Source organism: Electrophorus electricus, chromosome 17, assembly GCF_041902795.1.
Source record: "Electrophorus electricus isolate QZ-2024a chromosome 17, ASM4190279v1, whole genome shotgun sequence".
Lineage (NCBI taxonomy): Eukaryota > Metazoa > Chordata > Actinopteri > Gymnotiformes > Gymnotidae > Electrophorus > Electrophorus electricus.
Window position 1 is genome coordinate 21975001 of NC_137513.1, and position 22500 is coordinate 21997500.

The window sequence follows — 22500 nt, forward strand, 5'->3', positions numbered from 1 at the left end:
ACAAGAGGAGCATCTGTGATGCCTCTCTTCTCTCCATATGACTCCGTCTTCACTGAGAAACTCTATGGTCATGACCTCGGTTCTTGGGAAGATGCTGCTTCTTTGGTCAGATTAGAATGGAAAGAACAGGAGAGCAGAACATCCCAACACAGACTCAGCACGAAGAGGGCTGGATTTTACTGGCGGGGGGGCACTTTGGTAGTGGGGTAGGAGTATAGGACTCAAGATGGGGGTGGAGGAAGGTGGCCAGATGGTGCGGAAATGGGTCTGCATTTTCACTTTAGAATAGATTGAGAGGGATATAATGCTCTAACACATATATGAATTGACATAGTGTGTGTATATATCCAGATATTCTCTTCATGTTATAAATGAGTTGATGGTGCTCATTGGAAGGTAAATGAGCTGGCGATGACTCAGATGTAGTCCTTACACACAAGCCCAGAAATAATCCTTAAACGAGCAGAGGAACAGATTTAGTTTTGCATGCATGCACTTAAAAGCTGCAGATTAATGAACAGTGAATAATGCAATTGGAATCTGGCTTTAAAAAAAAAACAACCGGGGCCACTCGTTATCGAGGGCTGCCGATATCTGGTTTAACATCAGCTTGATGAGGCTTTGTATGTCATTATAAAGACTGCTAGCGACAAATGGATCAGTGAGTGAAGAAAGAAGAATAACGTATACGTCCCTTTTGTAGTGGTGTTTATAAAACGTTGGAGTTCGGTTTGCCCTGCGAGGCTACCGACTGGGCTGGTTTTATTGGTCTGGGCTACGACTGGGCTGGTTTTATTGGTCTGGGCTACCGACTGGGCTGGTTTTATTGGTCTGGGCTACCGACTGGGCTGGTTTTATTGGTCTGGGCTACCGACTGGGCTGGTTTTATTGGTCTGGGCTACCGACTGGGCTGGTTTTATTGGTCTGGGCTACCGACTGGGCTGGTTTTATTGGTCTGGGCTACCGACTGGGCTGGTTTTATTGGTCTGGGCTACGACTGGGCTGGTTTTATTGGTCTGGGCTACTGACTGGGCTGGTTTTATTGGTCTGGGCTACCGACTGGGCTGGTTTTATTGGTCTGGGCTACCGACTGGGCTGGTTTTATTGGTCTGGAAGTATTTTTCTAGACATTACTGGTAATGTCAGTGTTTGTATTTGTTAGCTAAATTGGTTTTTGTAATCCTCTCAGAACTCTGGTACTGGTGTTAATGTACTGGTGTTAATGTACTGGTGTATAGTATGGAACTGATTATCCAGCTCTTGCTCGGTATATTCTAGTGTGTGTGTGTGTGTGTGTGTGTGTGTGTGACTGTGTGTGTGTGTGTGAGACTGTGTGTGTGTGTGACTGTGTGTGTGTGTGTGTGTGTGCGAGTGTGTGTGAGTGGGTGTGAGTGTGTGTGTTTGTGGGTGTGTGAGTGTGTGTGTGTGAGTCTGTGCATTTTAGTAGGATGTCATGTAAGCTTCACCAATGGACTGGTACTGGTGTTAATGTACTGGTGTGTAGTATGGAACTGATTATCCAGCTCTTGCTCGGTATATTCTAGTGTGTGTGCGTGCGGGTGTGTGTGTGCGTGTGCGTGCGTGTGTGCGTGCGTGTGTGTACGTGCGTGTGCGTGCGTGCGCGTGCGTGCGTGTGCGTGCGTGCGTGCGTGTGCGTGCGTGCGTGTGTGTGTGTGTGTGCATGCGTGTGTGTGTGTGCAGGTGTGTGTGTACTGAGATATATGTGAACTGATGTCATGCTCTATCTGTCTCTCTGACTTATTTAATCTTCTCTCCCATTTCTGTTGTTACTGTAGTACAAAAGAAAAACCATCTCAGCTCAGGAAATGAACTTTTCATGCTTTTTATGCTTCTGGACACACACACAGTCACTCACACACACACTCTGTCTCTGTTTCTCTCTCTCTGTCTTCTACTCTCTCCCTCCATCTCTCTCTCTCTTTCTTTCTTTCTCTCCTGCACCGGCTACTCCAAGCATCTGTCTTCGTTTTTGCCACAGGTTTGAGCTTGACATGGGTGACGGTCCTGACCCTAAAACCCCATAAAGAATCCCGGCCGTAGAGGAGATGACAACTCCCAGACATTCTTGACCTAGCACACCTTTAGACTTTTCCGGCATGACTGAAGTGTGAAGCGCCGGTGCCGACGGCCCCTGCGCGGATCTTCCCACCGGTGTTTCTGTAACAGCGGGAGGAATTTGACGGTCTTGGTTTCAGAAATGACAGAGGGCAGGTGGTCTTAAACGTATACTGAATATACCGTGTCCTGATGTCAGCAGTCGTGAAGCCCTAGAGAGATGCCATGATTATTTCTGTCAACAGGGCAGAGTGCGTAATCTTTTTGTCTTGTTGAAATCAGACCGTGGACTGTGAGACTAAACTCTTTGTTTGAAAAGGTGTCAGCATATGCAACAAAAGGAACAGCGTAATTCAACAAAAAACATGAATGCAGATCTGGATGGAACAGCTCGGTGTACCGTGACTGCCGTGTTACAGTTCGTAGAAGCTGCAAAGAAAATTAAGTTCCAGTCTGTCTCTGAGGTGTCTGGACCATTTACGATGTAATTTTCACATCGTCGTCTGTCAATCATGCCTCCTGCCCCCTCCCCCTGAGACGCGGCAACCACTCAGAAGTGGACAGCAGGGGTGACGTTTTCTGTTTCCAGGGATGAAGTCTGCCGGGTGGCAAAGACGTTTTGGGTTTTCGCCCCGAGAAAGCCATCTGGGAGTGGTGACAGTTCGAGCCGGCCCAGAGCACGGACTACGTGTAATCAAAAACCGTAGCCTTCTATTGCGCTGTATTTTCACGGCTCAGTTGCGTTTGGAGGGGAGGCAGGAACCAGCTCTGCTTGCGGCCCGAGCACCGCGGAGCCGGGCTTTTTCCGGAGCCTTCTGCACTCCAACTCAAACAGGGTGAGGTCATGTTCGTCCTGCCACCGCGCTCGGGAGTGCCGCACATGCCAGCCAACACAAACAGCACGGCCCCGAAGTGGCGCGTTTATATACGTCAACTCAGCTGCGCTCACCAGCCTCGAGCACATTGCCTGTGTTGTGTGACCCGAGTGTGCATTGGATATGTGGCTCCCTAATCTTGGACATTTTCGACTCAACCCTGTACGGAGAAGAAAGCTACTCTGACCATTCAGAAGCTGGCGGTAAAGAGCGTCACCACAAAGAAACGCACCACGATGTCCCATCTAACATCACAGCTATCAGAAAAGCTGTAACATTGTTAGAATCCAGTGGGGAAAAAAGCAGACTCAGTCACCACCTTTCAGCTGTGGTGGCGTGTGTGATTGGTACATCTTGTTGCGGAGCAAAGCTCTTGAGTAGAAACAAAGTTTTGAAGAGGGACCACTCAAGTTCTGGCCTGTGTCTCATGTGGTTTGTGGTCATTGGGTCTGTATTGGGTCCTTGAGCAACCCCCCCCCCCCCTCCCTGCGACCACCACCGTACTCAAAAGCCTTCTCAAGCACAAAGGTGGAGATACAAAGGTAACCACACAAGGACGTCTGGGAGGCAGACAACTATTTGTGAGGGCCAGGGCCGTTAGCACATCAAAGGCTTGCGTCAATGGGCCATCTTGCATTGTTCGCTCTTCTGTCGCGCAGGTGTGCTTCTCCACTCCGGGCGGAGCGGGCCGCACAGAGCCGCGCGCCGTCATTCCGGACGCTCCAGGAGATCCTATCTCCTCTGTTGGATCTCTGGAGGCGTGGGGGCAGGCCCCGGCCCAGGCACACCATGCTGCTCCACGGAGCTCGGCACTATGGAGTCTTCCGTTCCTTTTCTTTGTTTCGTATTTCGGCTTGGGACCGTTTTGGTTCAGGAACGTTTTGGCCGGAATCGCGGAACTGCCATGGGAAAGATGACCCGATGCGTTCTGAGTCGTCCCCTAGCTTGGCGGGATGCTACCCCCATGGAAGCCTTTTGTCCCATCCTTTGCTGTGGGCCAGTGTTTTTGTTCCCTTCTACCCCACAGACGTGCCCCGTCTCATCCTGGCTCTGATAAACGGCTCCCGGAGCACAAAACAGTGTAGCTTCTTCTCCTCTGTCTCATGTTATCTCTGGATTTGTTGTCATTTTTGGGAGATTTCTGGCGTAAACACAAACTAGTGAGATCCGTTTGCTGGAGGTGTAAGTTTATCTGTGCAGTGTGTGGAACGCAGAAAGCACTTTTATCGCACTGGTAATCGTGATCCTTCTGACTGCAAGGTGTGCGTGTGTGTGCGCGTGTGCGTGCGTGTGTGTGCGTGTGCGCAGACTGGAAGATAATCTGGACAGTCGGAAGGCTCTAGATTTAGATTCTTGTTTCTTTTCTTACTTACGGCTCCGATCTTCACCTCCCTACAACTTTCCAAAACCTTCTGGAGCATATTAGGCCAGCGGTCAGTGGGTCAAGGTTTTATTTGTATATATGATTGTGTAATAGAAGTTTACTTTCTGTCTGTAGCTGAAGGAGCCATCTTTGGCTCAGTGCTGCGTTAACACAGTGGCCTCTTAACTCTCTTTTGCTCCATGAACTCATTCATCTTGCACTTGTGACCCCACGTGTGACCCACATGTGGTATTTTTCAGCACCTGTGATCAGCGATGCTTGCTCTGCAGCTTTACGATGCCATTTGAGTTTTCTGAAATAATTTTTAGTTTGGTTTTTTTTTTTGGCTCAGGGTGTTCCAGAGGTCTTCATTTCCTCTGCTCATCCTCACAGACACCTGCAGGGTCAGGGGTCACGCAGGCGGCGTCCCATAAGCCCGTCGGTGCTCGGCCCCGCCCCTCCGTACCCGGCGCTCTGTAACCCGACAGCAGCCGGACCTCAGGAAGGAAATACGAGCCTGTGCTTTATTTCGGCTCGCTGGGCTTTCAGAACGTCTCTAAATCAGAACATCATTTGTTTTTAATCCGGCATGTTGCATTAGTAAAATTCCGCTAAGAAAGGGGAAAAAAAAGACCAAATGGGCAGTAAAGCACGTTAACCTGCACGTACACGTATACACAACAACACCAACACCATACATGAAATGTGCAGAACCCAGGCTGTTATCAAACTGCATGGCTGTCTGGCTTCTGCAGTCCTGTCCAAGCTATGGGCCACTAAATTCTCTGCTGTTATCTGTGGTTGTGAGTGTATGTTTCATTTCACTTTCAGCTCTTGTAGTATTGAAGTGACATTAACCATCGCTGACCTGATCTGACCCCACTTATCGTGACTGGAGGTTGATGCCTGTTGGCGTGAGACGTACCACGAGCCTCCTGTGTTCGGGCTTCATTTCTGAGGAGGAAACAAGACATAACACTAGCAGGAAGAGCCAAGATTTTCCCTGACCGTGTCATAAATCTCGGGAATATTCTGGAATCTGCCCGTGTTCGGGACCGTCTCCCATCCGCTGTTGCCCTGTGCCATGCTGGCAAATGTTCCGTAAATCACGGGGCGGATGTTTTGCCCATGTTAACAGTAGCAACGCGGGGCCGTAAAGCAGAGGGAGAGAAAGTGGCGTTTATCCGCATTTCGTCTGCGCCTCATCTCCGGTTGCCCAGATCTCGCGGTGATCCTCTGATCCGGCCTGACCCCCAGTTGCACGTCCGTCTGGGTGCACGGACACTCCCCTTTTCCCAGCCGCCCCCGTTAGCCTGCAGACGAAGCCATTTCCGCGCGAGCCAGTTGGATGGTCAAACGTCCTGCTCTGTACCTCACTATGCGGTTACTGTCAGCCGTGCCCATGACAAAATAAAAGTTCCCCCAATCCTTCCCCTTCTTCCTCTGCATAAATGTGCTCCTCCGTTTCTCTGCCATAGCGTCCTCTGTCCGTCTTGCTTTCCTGCCAGTCTGCTCGGCCTCTCTGAGGCTTTGCGCCGGGACGCGGTCCTGTCTGTCGCGCTCCCTGAAGATACAGCTCCCAGCGCTGGTTTCCTCTTGCCCGAGCCCATCTGGGAGAAGTTAGCAGGCATGTGGAAGCCATCGGAGCAGAGGAGGCGCCGTGATCAGAGCAGGACCGCAGAGGGTCGCGGTCCATCAGCGGTCCGGACCCTCTTTCTCTCCTCTCTCGCCCTCTTTGATGTTCCTCGCCCTCCGTACTACCTCTCCTCGCTCTCTCCTCGCTCTCTCCTCGCTCTCTCCTCACTCTCTCCTGCACTCCCTCTCTTCACCCTCCTCATTTGTTCTGCCCCGGAGCTGTGACCACAAGCCTTGGGAATTGTGGGACATTTTTTTTTTTCCACTGCAGTTGATGAGGCTGTTGTGTTGGCTAGCGGGGTAACTGTGAGATCTTCCTCGTATTGACGCGGGTCAGAGCCGGCCGGCATTTGCTGGGTCTTGAAATCATGTCGAAGCATGACTCTGTGTTCAGAAAAAGACTCGTGCACTGAGATGACCTTGGCCTTGCCCTCACTGAAGACAGTGTTCATGTTTCCGTCTGTGTGTGTGTGTGTGTGTGTGTGTGTGTGTGTGTGTGTGTGTGTGTGTGTGTGCGTGCGTGTTGCCATTATTATTTTTCTCCCAGTATCAGTTTCCAGCCTCGATCACTCCTCTTTTCTGCTCTCTCTCCTGGTGCCTGGTAAGGAGATCAGGGTGCTGAGCTGAAATGCAAGCGTCCATGACCAAAAGCTGGAAGATATGCTATGGTTAAACTTTCTCTTCATTTCCTATTCTCTCTCTCTCTCTCACCCCTCTTCTCTCTCTCTCTTTCTCTCTCTCCCCTCTTCTCTCTCTCTCTCTCTCTCTCCCCTCTTCTCTCTCTCTCTTTCTCTCTCTCCCCTCTTCTCTCTCTCTCTCCCCTCTTCTCTCTCTCTCTTTCTCTCTCTCGCTCTTCTCCCTCTCTCTCTCTTCTCTCTCTCTCTCTCTCTGTTTCTCTCTCTCTCTCTCTCTGTTTCTCTCTCTCTCTCTCTCTCTCTCCTTTCTGTCCTCTGCCTCCCATCTGTACCTCCCCAGAGATTTCAAACACTAAAACAGGCCGGCTTACATTTCCTGTCCATGTGGCTGATCCTTTGCCAGAATCTCGGCCTCTCCACCGCACGCCACATGGAGAGTAGAGACGTGTGCGCACGCGACTGCGCAGCCGGCTCGTCCAGGAGGGTGGGAAGCGTTTATGCCGTTACCTACGAATCCAAAAAGCAGCAGTGGCGTGCGGATTGTTTTACGTAATTCTGTGCTGAATGCACAGAATGAAGAAGTAAGCATGGGGCTGTCAGGGGTGCCCCCCGGTCTCCTCGCTACGCCCCTTCGGACAGCGTCAGCCTTCTTCGCTCTGCCCTTCTCCTCTACCTCCACCTGTGTCTCCTTCCGACTCCTTCCCACAGCATTCCCCATATCCGCACAGCTGCGAGACATTGTGCTGTGGTTTTTGCCTGTGTGTGTGTGTGTGTGTGTGTGTGTGGGGGGGGGGGGGGGGGGGGTAAGTAATAAGTAATAAGTTCCGTATTGCAGATGCTAAGCCGATTCTAGGGAGAACCCGGAGCTGGTAGATTATTAAGCAGTCCTAATCCATAGTCCTTTATATTCCACTGCTTCTTTTCCAGTCAGTTCTGTGTGCTCAGAAATGTTGTGACTGATGGTAGCTTGTCTTTACCCCTTTTTTGATATGTTCCATTTTAAATAAGGGCAGTAGACATATTTTATGTACATATATAAATGAGATGCATCAGTTTGTGCTGTGTTCTCTATAAAACAATATTAAGTGTACTCACTCGTGTATATTTAAAGCACCCAGCTAACGACTGACTTTTGGTCAAAACTAGGTCACTGATGAAAATCTGACGCACACGCAGGGTGCAGGGCCCAGGTGCATTATGGCAATTGACTTCACTGTGGTGCCAGAACTGGTGGATTCCAAGTTACAAATGAGCTATAAGATACATTGGCGACCAACGAGGTCCAGCTGTAGAGTATCCGTAGTGACCGAAGCGCTCGCTCGGCGTATAGGAAGAGAGGAGCCACGCTCCAGCCCAGCAGTACTACTGGGGGCTCGCTGGAGAGTTCCCTTCCAAGGTATCACTACTGCGTTTCCGTCCTGCTCAGGGTCGGCCTTCCATGCATTAGCCCGGATGAACGCCCGATGGCTATTGGCGCTCGCATGGTTTCCTAGAGAGGGAAAGCGGATCAAATGTCGGTCGCCCTCCGGTAATCTCCTCACAACTCGGGACTGCGTGAGCATGCCCTGTAATTGTCAGGCGCCTCAGAGTAATTGATAACCGACATCTTCAGCGCTGCCTCCTTGATCAAACGCTAGCCGAATCGTTAAAAAGAACGCTGGCCGTGAACTTTGACAGGACTGGGGAAGTCTGTTTTGACCAGACATTTCTGTACGGCGTCTAAAAAGAACCCGATGTTCGGAAACAGAATTGCTCTGGCTTGCCAGGGGGTGTCGGGTACTGGAATTCAAGCTGCCTTGCGAAGAGGCTCCGGTCCACGTGCACAGGGAACGTGAGCAGGAATCGCACTCCTGTTTGCTCTTGAAGGAAGACCTCCAACATGCATGCAGTGTGAAGAGGCCACCAGCAAAATGAGCGCAACGGTATACGTGTGTAGCAGAGGTGATAGAAACTCTGAGCTAGAAAACATTTCCAGATGTATGTCACTTAAAAGATCTCAAACACACACACTCTCTCTCTCGAGCGGTTTGGTTAAAAAAATAAAGTGTTTTGTGTACTGGTCATATCAGCTGATGGGTGTTCACAGCATATCTTTCTCAGGCCCTTTCACTAGAGAACAAAGGAACCCTTCATATGTTCTTCATCTGTTGCATTGGTGGAACAATCTTCGTGCTCAGAAGCCTCTAACGTCTATCAAATGCATGATTAACGCTAATGTCCTGTGGCTGGCATGGAGAGGCTCTGTAGGTGTAGAGTGGCATGCCGGGCTGGGCTACGTGGGCGATGCTATCCGGATTTGCCTTGTCCGGACACGCCGCCCGGGTCAGCTCTCTGAGCGCGCTCTCAGACGGCTGGCACTCGCTCGCGCCACCGGCGCCTCCCGAGGAACTGCCTTCAATGGAGATGGCGCGCCTCGTCTGCACCGCGTAGGCGTGCTTTTTAGCGCTTATGGGACGCCCACGTTTCTTTAATAACATTTCTGTTATGTAGCTTCACGTTTTTTTCCGAGACACGACGCTTGTTTGGAATTGTGCAAGTGGCCAGTTCCCGCAATCATTCGGCCTTGTTGGAGAGCTGCAATTTTGGCCGCATAGCAGCGTGGGAACGTGTCAAACGCTTGACTGCACACTGCAACACTCTCGACAGGCCACTTTAAAAGCACTCCAGTCTGGACAGCATTGCTCAGTGAGTAGCCTGGTCTGACTGTTTTTTGTTTTTTTTTTTTGGGGGGGGGGGCGTTTATGTCAATTATTCACCAACCTAAACTGTCGAGGCCACTATTATTTCATTTCGTCTGAGATTAATTCCCACAGAGCATCTTACATACTGTCAGCAGCCAAACGGTAGGAAGCCTTGTTACAGGTTTGTCTAAACTTCATGTTTAACTTGCCTTGGCACTAAAATAAATAAATAAATAAACAAACAAAAACAATAAAGTGAGTCGTAACGATGACATCCAGTTTTCCCTCTAGTTCACTCCTCTCCTCTGTCCTGCTTCAGGTGCCAAGTTCCACAACCTTCCCCTGATTCCTTATCTTCCTCCCCTTCTCCTGTCCACGTTCCTGCACTGGAACACAGAGAGCAGTGAACACAGTTGGGTCCTGAACGTGTTACATTACTATGTCTCTTCCCTTAGCGCCTCTTTCTGCACCCACCTACACAACGCCCCCCCCCCCCCCAACACACACACACACACACACACACACACACACACACACACTAAGAGTTATGGCTGCTGTAATACACGTAGAGAGGAGTCGTGAATGGGGCCTCTGTCTGCACCGGTTCTAGAATACGCTGTCAGGTGCTGTTTCCTTTTCAGGTCCTCCCCTACCGCTTCTTTGGAGATTTACGGCTTTCCTGCATGCTTCGCTCTGTAGAGGAGCTCAACTCCTCTTCCAGGAGTTCCACCGCTGGTCTCCTGTACTCATGCCGCACTCCGTCCAAGACCGGCCGCGTTCCTCTGCTCCTCTTTGTCGTGTTTCTGATGTCTCGTCCGTGTTCTCGATCTTTGGCCCCTCGGTCTGCAGGGCCGGACACGCGTTGATTTGCCATGTGGCTTCCTTCCCTTTCATCATTCTGTCCATTGCCGCTAGCGCCCCCTGCAGGCTTCCTCGCTAGGGCTGGGCGGTGCTACGATATGCGTCGCATGACGGCGGAAAAGCAGCTATCACTTCACGCGCTTCACAGCAGTGTTCTGAATCCATCGGGGCGATGCTTTACGTCAAGGGGGCGCAAACCATCCTGGATGTTACGCGGAATGACAGACTCGCGATCGCTTTGGTGGGTGTGATGAGCTGGGGAAGTTGAGAACACACAGCGAGATGATCCGAAAGGTAGCCATCTACTCCACTCGGATGAGTTCATTTCACGACGATAATCAACCACTGTTTTCAGACAGGGCTGTGCTGTTGCAACATGATACAGCATATTAAGAGATGGGTCTCGTGGTCGGGCTGTCAGCCCGTGCTGGGTGACAGTGAGTGACTTCACATGGGGAGTGACGATGTTTAGACCAGAAGGGGATTTCAGAACTGAAATGTGCTCCCTAAAGCAGCCAGGTGTGGCCTGCATGCACTGGTATGTAGAACATTGCTTTTAAAATTAGCTTATGGGACTGGATGGGATGTGTGGTGGGCCCAGGCTGTACACGTGAGGTGCTCCATGTTTTTGCACTCCAAATGTTGTCCCGTTAAACCACAACCATTTGTAACTGGGTTTTTTGTTTGTTTGTTTGTTTGGTTTTTTTTAAATGTATAACATTAAACTCATAATACATGTACACTTCTATTTTTATAGCTCACCACGTGCTGGAGAATTTACAAGCAATGAAAATCTTTCCCTTAAAATAGTAACTCTAGAGGGGTTTGAAAGACTGTTATGAATGTTTTTAGTTGGGGGGCCTTGTGTGTTTGGAGGAACATCTCTGTCCTTCTTGTCCTGCATCTTCACAGTCCTCACGTCCTGCCACAACGCAGCAAAACGCTGCCTGGGGCTCGGGCGTCTGCTGACTGTCTGCTGACTAATGCAGATCAGGATCACAGAACATAGCTAGAGGGCAACGACAACAGTAGGCACCTGGAGCTGGTCTAAACATTAGCCCATATCGCAACTCTGTGAAAGTAAACACACTGTGCATGAGCGCCTAAACAGAGCAGGTAGTGCTGGCACACACACACACACACACACTCATCTTAAGATGAGGAGCTGACATGATCAAATTGCCAGTGGATGGATTCCCCATTACACACACACGCACACACACACGCGCACACACTCATCTTAAGATGAGGAGCTGACATGATCAAATTGCCAGTGAATGGATTCCCCATTACACACACACACACACGCACACACACACTCATCTTAAGCCAAGGAGCTGAGATGATCAGATCACCAGGTTGCCTTGTGTATTTTTCCTGTATTTTTACCACTGAGAGTGCTGTACTCTGTATGCTGCTCTGCAGAGAAACACACACACACACACACACACCACACCACACACACACACACACTCACACATGCCCATCACATGCTATCTTAGGCTGCTCCGTGAGCATACAGACCGAAGTTAATACACCATGGCTAAAGGCGTCTCTTTGCAGTGGTGTGTAACCTCAGCAAGAAAAGGAGCATCAGAAAGACAAAGAAAGAGAGAGAGAGAGAGAGAGAGAGAGAGAGAAAACATCGCGTGCATGCCTTGAAGCACGCTCAGCCCTGATCCGTCCATTCTGCCTCACACTCCGCTGCTAATGACTTGTTCCCATTGTTCCACACTGCTGGCCTCACAGACAGGTATATATCCCGGTCCCTCCATGCCCTAACGACGGAAGGGCTGAGCTGTGCAGTCCCAGCGGCCTTCCAAGGAGCAGAGCAATTGGGAACAGTGTGGAGTGGGCCCGGAATGGGCTCACGGAGGGACGGAGGAAAGGGGGTGCGTAGAGACACAAAACGTTGGGAACACAGGCCTATACGAATGCAAAGACTTCGATTTTTGGGATGAAGGGTGATAAAAGTCATTTCAGCATGCCTTGGACTGTTGTCATTCTGAATATTCCGACTGACGGCTGAACTGCGTTTTTAGCTCCGATTATCCCAAAGGCGGTTCATTACCCGTCAGCGAGGAGAGAAACACAAACAGGGTGCCGGCCTCCTGACCGTTGTGCTGCACTTAGCTGTCACTACGTGCAGGAAGATCCAAAGGATCTTGGCTTGAACAACTGTGGGAGAAAATGCATCAGGGATCACATCTGGGATCGTTTACCTTCATAATTCTAACAATTTATTTTGTTCCTCCAGACCTGTTATTGTACTCTTCATCTCGGTGCCTTAATCTTGGTCATCACTTTTTGCCTACTTGGCTGGACACAGACAAACGTGTCTGGAGCCAAAGGGATTTGCGAGGCAACACCATCCTGAGCCGAGTTCCAGCTTTCCAGTCCAGTGTCTTTAATGGTTTAAATGGTTTGTGCTAACACGTGCTGGTGTTGCAATATGATCTGTGACCCGTTATTTTCGTTGGTCTCGCCTCTTCCTTCAGACCCTTTGCGCTGCCCAAAGGCAAGAGACCCAGACCCCAAAGCTATCAGGTGTGTGTGTACGAGCATCGGATTTGGGTTTGGATGCGTTTTCAAGCAAATCCCTCCGTCCTAGCAACTCATTTCATTTCCGCAGAGTTCATTTGATTGGGCAGCCCAGCCTGCGTGCGGCATCCAGCCTCCGTTTTCATTAATGGCGGAGGCGCAACAGAGCCAATCTCATTGTGATGTGACAGTTCGGCATCTGTTTTCAATTTTGCCGAAGGAGCTCTCGGGAGAACTGGGGCTACTGCACGGGTAGTTGGGAAGCAGCAGGCCGACGTCCGCGTACCTCCTCCTTCCTGTGAAGAGCGCCGCCGTGAGCGTAGGCGCATTTGTGCATCCTGTGAGCAGGGGTGACAGGCGTGTTCATGTTGAACCGTTACTGTTGCGTTTCTGTTGAAACCTTGTGTACTTTTACCTCTACATCTCTCTCGCTGTATATGCACACAGACACATTCATTCATGTTTTCTGGTGTATTTAACATCTGCAAAACTATTAAGGCACAGACATACCGGTTACATTATAAAGGCAGTGACACGCGTCCCACACACACCTGGCTAACAAGTGCTGGCTTTTCAGGTTATTTAGAGCATCTGAGAACTTTAACCGCCCTCTCTCCTCCACGGTCCCTCGTTCTCTCTGGAGAGAGGGTTGCTGGATGAACGCTTCTGAAAAGAGATCCGCGGGCGGTGGCGAGACCCCACCCCACGGAGCGGTTAGAACCAGCTCATCTCAGCCCACCATCTTGGGTTGCCCTCGCACCGGAGACACGTCCCAGAGTGCAGACGGTGGCCCACCCGGGCACCCAAACGGGGTGGGGGGTGCACTTTGGAGAGCCCGGCCTTCCAGTTCTGGGCGCCTCCGCCCTGGCCTGACGTCCGGAGTCGTGGTGCTGGTGCTTGTGAGTTGTCTGCTCCACATTCCTCATCTGTTTGCTGCCTCCAGACATAGAAGAGCCTGTGTGCTGTGGCCTGTCCATGTTCCCCGTCTAAAAACAGAACCACAGAGTCGCACGGGCCTGCCGAGATGAACGGTCTGACTAGTCTCCGGGAAAAGCAGGCGAGACAATATTACAAATGGGCGAAGCTGCAAGCCGACGCACAGAGGTTATGTACGCGAAAGATATAGTTAAAGCTATCATAACAATAGCGATTAAAAAAAGTAATTGAAGTGGCTTTTAAGGTCACTCTAGAACAGCGTCAGGTAGGAGTGAGAGAGAGTGATAAAGGGAGCAGGTGGGTTTGTTTCCGTCTCTCTGAATGAGTTCCATTTTATTGGGCTTCGCATGCCGTCCTTGGCTTAAAGATACGGCATGGAAGCCGTTCCAGGCGGCAGACGGTGGGCTGTTACGGCCAATTAAGCGCTTTAAGGGCTTGAAGGAATTTGTAAGGAGTCAGGAGTTCAGGTTACTTAGCGAAAGCACCGCTTTGATCTGAGGCGGAGGATCGTCACGGAGACGGGAGCCGGTCCAGGGGAGTGTGAGGAGCAGTCAGCTAAAATGATGAGGGGAAGATTTTGTAAACGTCTTCGTTCTCTCTCTTTTTTTTAAAAAGACGCGCAAATACAAACCTGCGTTCTGCCTGAGTGGGAACAGAGGTGGTTGCACCTGCAGGAGAACGCTGTCTCTTCTCAACGAGGGGCCCTGCCTCAGTGGTGCGCTTTTGCTCAGACAAGAATCAGTTCAGTTGGAAGGAGAGCAAATATTATCCATGCCCAAGAGTTAACTCCTTACGCTCGAACGACTTACCAAGGCATCCAGACTCATCCGTCAGTCTAGTAACTGCACGATGTTTGCTTTAGTTTCGTTAGTTTTTATGTTCAATTGGCAGCAGTTACTGAATAATTTCTGATAGATACCGAACCATTCGCGATTGTTACTTAATAATGTGCCTTATACTTCGTTAAAAATAAGGCGTTAAGTATGTGAATGTTACGCTTATATACTGCCCCTTAAACCAACACGTCCAGACAGAGAAAGTTGTTAATTATGTTGCAATATGCCAACGCAAGTTTATCTGGCTTTCCAGCCTGGTGTAGTTGTGAACAGTGTTTGCCGTTCGTGCTGGAATCTGATTCACACGTGCTGGTGCCAAGAGTTTATCTCTGTTGGTTTGAGTGCGGCTTATGTTGCGGGTTAACCGGGGAACAGCCGCTCTACTTAAAAAAAGCAAAAATAAGGAAAGCGAGTGCGCTGTGAAGCGCAGGAGCCGTGTGGCGATGTCTAAAAGTAGTTGGCTGTCTCTGTCTGTCTCGCCAGTCCTGCGCGACGACTTCAGGCAGAATCCCAGCGACGTGATAGTGGCAGCAGGAGAACCAGCGGTGATGGAGTGCCAGCCGCCCCGCGGGCATCCCGAGCCCACCATCTCCTGGAAGAAAGATGGTGTCGGTGTGGATGACCGAGACGAACGGATAACGGTGAGTCTGCAGCGTGTGTGTGTGTGTGTGTGTGTGTGTGTGTGTATGTGTGTGTGTGTGTGTGTGTGTTTTTATGTATGTGAATTCTAATATAATGGTTTGAATTCTCCTTCCTGTCCAAATCTCCGTCTGAGACCACAGCAAACCAGGCCTCCAGTGCCTGCTATCCAAATAAGAACTGAGGAATCTTTCTGTGAGCTACCAGTCCTTTTCAGACTACTGTAAAATTAAAAAAGCACCCTGGATTGCAAAGTAACTTTCATTAAATAAATGTGGAGCGTTTAGGCCGGGTGCAATTTTCAAGCGGAGGGACATCGATTAACGCCCTGCGCCTGAGTGTTTAAGTGGCGGTGTGGCTGACCCTGTCGCGACGAATTAAATCCACACGTCTGCTGGCCTTCAGGAGCTCGAAGTAAAAATGAAAGCCGGTCCCGGCAGCACGTTGAGGGCCGAAAAGTTGCTCTGCTGATTAAATAGTGTTTTTTGGGTTTTTTTGTTTTTTTTTTAAAACATGGGCTTCCAATTAGCTTGTTTAAATTAAGCACGTGAAGAGCAGACTCGTGGAATCTGTCTCCTTCTCTCTGCATTATTCAAGGGAGGGGAACTGGAGGAGACCAGCTCAGCTCTGACGGCTCCTTTTGTTATTTACACGGGATTAAGGAAGCGGTGCTTTGGGCCTTGTTATCCTTAATCAGGCCTCGTGCCAGTGTGAGTGAAGGTCCGAGCTCAGCTCGCAGCGGTTAGCGAAATGGGTCTGGAGCCAGCGCAGCGTTCCTGGAGGGCCACCACATCAGGATTAGCCCATTACAGTTTGCACAACTTCCTCTAATGATTTTCGGTACAGGTAAACTGGGTCGACCGGTCTCTGTGTGTGTATGTGTGTTGGTGAGGGAGTGCCGCGTGTGTACGTTTGTTCGTGTGTGTGTGGAAGGGGCAGTAATGCGTGTGTATGAGTGTGGTTTTCAGAAAGTAAAGAAAAATAATGCACTGGTTGGATTTGTGAGTTTCATCACACAACAAGGGACTTTGTACACAACGCGCTCTAGATTGATGTTGAGGAGTCCGTGCCAGTTCTGTTTCATTATTTTGACTCGCGTAAGCACTTTGACATCATTTCCCTCGTGCCTGCACTAATGTGCATGTGCACGCTTACATACAGTCACTCATCGTAACCGCAGAGGCTTCTTAACAAGGGGAACAGCTGCAGCGTTAAAAGACGAACGTTCCCTCAGTGCGGCGTACGTGCTGTTAACGTGACACTGGCAGGTTAAGGCACGGCCATTTCTATCGGAGAGACGTGCCGAAATGTGCCGAAAAGGGCTTTAGGGACATTTGTGCTTTATTGTGTTCTAGAATGGCAGCTGATAGAAGAGTCCACTAAACCACGTGGACGCTGCTGGCATCACACACACACACACACACACACACAGCTGCCCTCCTCGCTCAGCGCGGCTGGTGTGACGGGGTGCCACAGGAGAGATCCAGAAGGGCAGGCTGTCGTGCGCTGTGTGCCAAGAGGCAACCTGACGGGCGTGAAAACCATCGCTGAAACCGTCGTACTCGGGAATCCAGTGCGAACGTAGCTGTAGCGCGCCGGTGAGATCCACACGTGGCTCAGATTTGGATACGTTAGGAACTAAGCACTCTGGGAGCTGTAGTAGCGCTCAGGCGTGCGCGGCGCTTTCTCACCGTGAAGTTTGCGGGTCAGTCCCTGAACCTTTAAGAGTTCTAGGACACCGTTAAAAAATTCCCTATCCAGTTTGGTTCTGGAGGCGTTTGCGATAGTGCCCCTGGCAGCCCTGGTTCTGTAGCCTTGGAAGCACGTGTGTGTGTGTGTGTGTGTGTGTGTGTGTGTGTGTGTGTGTGTGTGTGTGGTGGGTCAGCTGGCAGAGTGCGGCAGAGCACCTTACCAAGTGTTTCAGTGTGTCTGTGTTATCAGCCTGACCAAACGACAGCAGACAAGGGGCAGGGATAAAGTTATCTGTTCTAATGCCAGTACTCTAGTGGGTGTCCCGGGGGGGGGGGGGGGGGGGGGGGGGGGGTAATTTGGGCGCTGGAGGGTTATGGGTTGGAGGGTATCCAGTCTTGACTAAATGAAAGATGCTGTTCTGGTTCTCCATATTTTGGAGGAGTCTGGGGTGATGTATATATTCAGTGGTCTTATGCAGGAACACATGAATGCATACACACACACACACACACACACTTGTTCACTGTTGGAACAAAAGATTGCATTCTGTCATTTTGATAGCCTACTCGAAAATGACCACTCTTCAGAATGAATCACACTTCCCGTACTGGCGCTTTGCCTCGGCTCACGGACAACGAGCTGCAGACTGGCACGCGTGTGTCTGAGCGGTCCCCAGCTCCATCTGCGTCACTCCCTCTTTTATTGCACTTGCTGTCTCCATCTTTGTGTGTCTCTCTACCCCCACACCACTCCTTCGCTACTGCCGTGACCTTATCTGCTCTGTGAGCTGCATGCTATTCCAGCCACTGGGCTCTCGCTCAAACAAACAGTAACATAATGACACTTCAAACCCTCTCCAGCTCCGTGGGGTTCCTTAAATACCCCCACCCCACCCCACCTACCCCCACATCCTCTTCTCTCCGTTCTTCTTTTGCTTAGAGCCTCCTTCCCCCCATTAATATTGAACGGCAGCTCAGGAAGGAGCACCGTACACGTCTGGCTGGCAAAGCGCTCTGAATACGTCCAGTGACGTTGGAATCTAGCTTGGGCATCTGCTTCCTTTAGATGTTTTGGGAGCTTAGAAGTTCCAGCTCCTACAGAGACAGAGAGGATTTCTGAAATTCTCTCAGAACTAGCAGCACTCTGCACTCCCGAGCTACAACCTTAAACGATTACACGTTTAGCAGTTCAGTTTCCGGTTAGCAATTTTCCAGTTTTCCAGTTCTTTAATTTCATATATTACTTATATATATATATATATATAATATCTCATATATTAATTTCAGATATTACTAATCCTACTTTTTGTGATAGCTTTAATGCATGCTAGTTTTATGTATGTTTGATTTAAAAAATGCAAATTCTAAACATATAGAGATTGTAAGGGACCTGGGTTAAGGATTTCCTTATATAGAACGGATAACTTGGATATCAGGGCTCTGTCATTCCTACCCTCAGAAGCGGCCCTGGGCAGGGTCATTTTAGTCGTGGTGGGTAGATTTCTGAACGGGCCCAATCAGATGGATCATGGCGGAGGTGAAACTGAAGCCACATGTTGACCCGTGGAGGCATGGAGGCAACAGAGAGGCTGTCTGTCTTGTCCCCCTCATTTGCTCTCTCCGTGTGGTCCCCATAATGCAGGAATCAGTTTCAAGGTGTGTGTGTGTGTGTGTGTGTGTGTGTGTGTGTGTGTGTGTATAGCTTCACTCAGGTAAACTAGGCCCCTGCTATGCCCTTATGAGTGCCTCAGAACAAAGAAGAGTCCCCTGTCCTGTAATCAGATCTGTGGGAATATACAAGTTCACCCGTATACACACGTATGCATGCTTGGACGCACACACACACACACACACACACACACACACACACACACACACACACACACACACACACACACAGGTTGAGAACAGGCAAATGATGTAATGATGTAAAAGAACATGTTCTGAAGGGTTTTGCTCTCCTGCCCTGTTCCTACGGTAACTCCCTCTCCTCCTGCCCTGTTCCTACGGTAACTCCCTCTCCTCCTGCCCTGTTCCTACGGTAACTCCCTCTCCTCCTGCGCTGTTCCTACGGTAACTCCCTCTCCTCCTGCCCTGTTCCTACGGTAACTCCCTCTCCTCCTGCGCTGTTCCTACGGTAACTCCCTCTCCTCCTGCGCTGTTCCTACGGTAACTCCCTCTCCTCCTGCCCTGTTCCTACGGTAACTCCCTCTCCTCCTGCGCTGTTCCTACGGTAACTCCCTCTCCTCCTGCGCTGTTCCTACGGTAACTCCCTCTCCTCCTGCCCTGTTCCTACGGTAACTCCCTCTCCTCCTGCCCTGTTCCTACGGTAACTCCCTCTCCTCCTGCGCTGTTCCTACGGTAACTCCCTCTCCTCCTGCGCTGTTCCTACGGTAACCCCCTCTCCTCCTCGCACAGATCCGAGGAGGGAAGCTGATGATCACCAACGCGAGGAAGAGTGACGCGGGGAAGTACGTGTGTGTGGGCACCAACATGATGGGCGAGCGCGAGAGCGAGATCGCCGAACTCACCGTGCTCGGTACGGAAGGCCTGAGAGGACAGCGCCGCCAGTCCACAGCTTACACAACTTTCTCCCTCACCAAAGCCTGCATTTAACATTAGTCCACAAACATCTCAAATGCAATTTTGGTTTTTAAATTATGCCAGTAAAAAAAAACCTAAAAACCAACAATTTGAGATTTTTAAGAAACTTAACCAAAAGTCTAATGAGAAATTTTATGTAAAATACTTTTCACTGCTCTATGACCAAACAAACTAGCAAAGACACAAACAAACAAACATGGCTCTGAAGACTAAACAACTGATTCCTCTTCTCTGATCTGGACCTCTCCGGTCTCTGGTGTTCCCAGCATCTGACACTGTTTTGGAAGCTCTAAATACAAACTGCAGAGAGGGGCACCTCAAACTGGAGGGTGCTGGGGGCCGACTTTAGTCCAGACAGTGTGGGATCTGATTTCTGCTTTAAACACACACGCACATTATTGTACAGACATGAGTTTGGACAAACCTGCACAAGTACGCACGTGCATGCACACAAGCTGTCACTGTCTACTTCTCTCTCTGTCTCTCCCTGTTCTTTCACGGTCTCACACACACACACACACACACACACACACACACGGATACCACAGTTTGTTTATATGCAGAGGAGTGCAAGAAGTGGACCAGATGTTGTGAGTTTACTTGCTCGTCTCCATGACAGGCGAAGAGTGTCAGTGACCCTCTTAAAGACACAGGCACCGTGCTGCGATGGCCATACACACACACACACACACACACTCTCGCGCCTTATCACGAAAGCAGAGACGTTTGCAAGATCCAGCATTCATACTCAGCAGTATTGGAAATGACAGTTGCTAGAAGTCAGTTCTGGAGTCTGTTCTGGAGGCTTTCATTAGGATTAGCCAAGTTGGGCTCTCGGAGATGAAGTGGAGGAGTAGGAGGTCAGATGGGCGCGTGGGAGACGCCGGGGCGAGTGTTAGAACTTCTCAGTGCAGTAGGGGAGAGGTTATTTCAGATTGTGAAGTTGAAGAGGTTAGCGAGTGTACCAGTGATTCAGTGTGTAGCCTGTAAGGCCAGGATGTACAGACAAGAACGCGGTTTCTATGTGCGTGCATGCGTGCCTGCGTGTGTACAGAGAGACCCAGTTTCCTGCGCAGGCCGAGTAGCCAGTCGGTGCTGGTGGAGCAGAGCGTGGAGTTCCGCTGTGAAGCTCAGGGAGACCCTGTACCCACCGTCCGCTGGAGGAAAGAAGACGGAGAGCTGCCCAAGGGCAGGTACGATCCTGCGTGTGCGCGTGTGTGTGTGTGTGTGTGTGTGAGAGAGGCAGATTACATCCAGGCTTGACATCCTTAAGTGGTTGTTTGCGTTCACAGAGTTTATCAAGAAAATAAATTCATGCATTTACAAATCTCATATTACCTCACCTTGAACTTTATGCGTGTGTGTACGTGTATCTGAATGTGTGTGTGTGTGTGTGTGTGTGTATGCGTGTGCGTGCATGTGTGTGTGCGTGTGTGTGTTTGTATGTATGTATGTGTGTCTGTGTGTGCGCGTCTGTGCTCAGGTTCGAGATCCGTGGGGACCACACCCTTAAGTTGAAGAGACTCGGCTCGGCGGACGCTGGCTCCTACACCTGCCTGGCTGAGAACATGATGGGCAAAGCAGAGGCTACAGCTACCCTCACCGTCCACGGTGAGAGCTCCGCCCTCTTAACACCATCCTCTCAACACTCAGCCTGCAGAGGTTGTTCATTTCTGAGGGACTATACAGGTCACTAACATGTTCTAAACTTTTATAACAACACGTGACGTCTCGTAGGCTAATAAACACATTAATGCTCGGAACAGCGTGTGAAATGTGCTGACACCTTCAGTAAAAACAATGCTCGCTGACAGTAAACAGGAAGCCCTATGTCCCACTCACGCTCGGACTGCGTGGCGTGGGGGCTGAACAGGAAGTGGAGGGCAAGCCCCCATTAATCAAAAAAAGGGGGGGGGGTGCGGAGGAGGGGAGGAAGCATGTGTGGGTGTGGGTGGGTGTGTGGGTGGGTGTGGGGGTGTGTGGGGGGGGTGCTATAGGGTTCTGGACGGAACCCCACAGGGCCACTCCAGCACCTGAAGTAACGTGTTTGCGATGACAGCAGCCTGGGGACTGAACCAGAGAGCAGAGTGACAGACAAGCCCAGAGGGGGCACAGGAATAAAAGCCAAACCCAATAAATAATAAAATGAACATCAAACTGGGTCTGTGCTGACGGCCGGCCATCGTGAGCGACAGTGCCACGCTGCGTGTCAGGAGCTGTTTGGGTTTCCGTTCCTCAGCTGGAGCACAGCCCTGGTAAAAGCAGCTTATCGCTAACACCTGCCGAGATTCCAGGAGACTCGGGTGACTCCGAGCTTGTCCGAGGTGGAGGGGGCACGCATTAAAAGTGGTCAAATTTGTTAAACTGTTCTTCTCAAACTCCAACTTTGGGTTGGTATTTATTCTGTATAACCGCTAATGAAAAGCCTTATGTTGTGATTAGTATCAAAGTCCGATATTTCTGTCTTGTCGAGCGTTTTCATCCATTCTGCAATATTTAGTTCAGGGCGTACGGAGCCTTCTTTCTTTTCATACTTTCACAAAAGTTTTAGAAGCATCAGAACACATCGTAAACCGCCGTTGTGTCTGCCCTCCCCTCAACAGCACATCATGGCGCGCTCATATTTCTTCACCGCTAACACAGTGGCAGGCCACAGTAAACACCGAGGGAGGATTTCACACTCGGGCCGTCTAAGACCTCAGAAAACAAAGTCACTATTGTGCTTTGAAGCCCCCCCCCAAAAAAAAGTCTAGTTCAGCCTCAGCTCCGGTTACGAAGGGTGTGGATTCTTGCTTTGCGTATGTTTTATGCCATCTCTACACCGATGCTAAACATGTCAGCGCCGATACCTCGTCAGATCACCACAGCACTTTGCAGTCAAGTGTGCCTTTGGTGAAAGACCAGCGTGCCAAGCTGAAATGTATCTCAGATTATTTTGGATTGGTTTTGGGCAGAGGGCTTGGTGTGAGCACATAGCTCGAGTTCTGTCTGTGCCTTTCTTGGGAATGGGTATGAGGTTACACAAACACACACACACACACACGCTCACATGCGCTCAGGGGTAAATCGTTCCGAATAAAATGCAGCAGCAGAAAGATAATGCAGGATTACAAATGAGGCCTCCCTC

At 50.2% G+C, this 22500-nt stretch overlaps 1 protein-coding gene across 7 annotated transcripts in view; it reads left to right on the top strand.

Moving 5' to 3' along the window:
• The window catches only part of robo1 (roundabout, axon guidance receptor, homolog 1 (Drosophila)), a 177654-nt gene that overhangs the window by 125605 nt on the left and 29549 nt on the right, over nucleotides 1-22500 (top strand). For all 7 annotated transcript variants that reach the window (XM_081699856.1, XM_081699854.1, XM_081699857.1 and 4 more), the window contains 4 exons: nucleotides 14923-15080; nucleotides 19188-19308; nucleotides 20428-20566; nucleotides 20857-20984. In XM_081699856.1, coding sequence (XP_081555982.1) covers nucleotides 14923-15080; nucleotides 19188-19308; nucleotides 20428-20566; nucleotides 20857-20984 — 546 coding nt within the window. The remainder of the gene's footprint in view (nucleotides 1-14922; nucleotides 15081-19187; nucleotides 19309-20427; nucleotides 20567-20856; nucleotides 20985-22500) is intronic.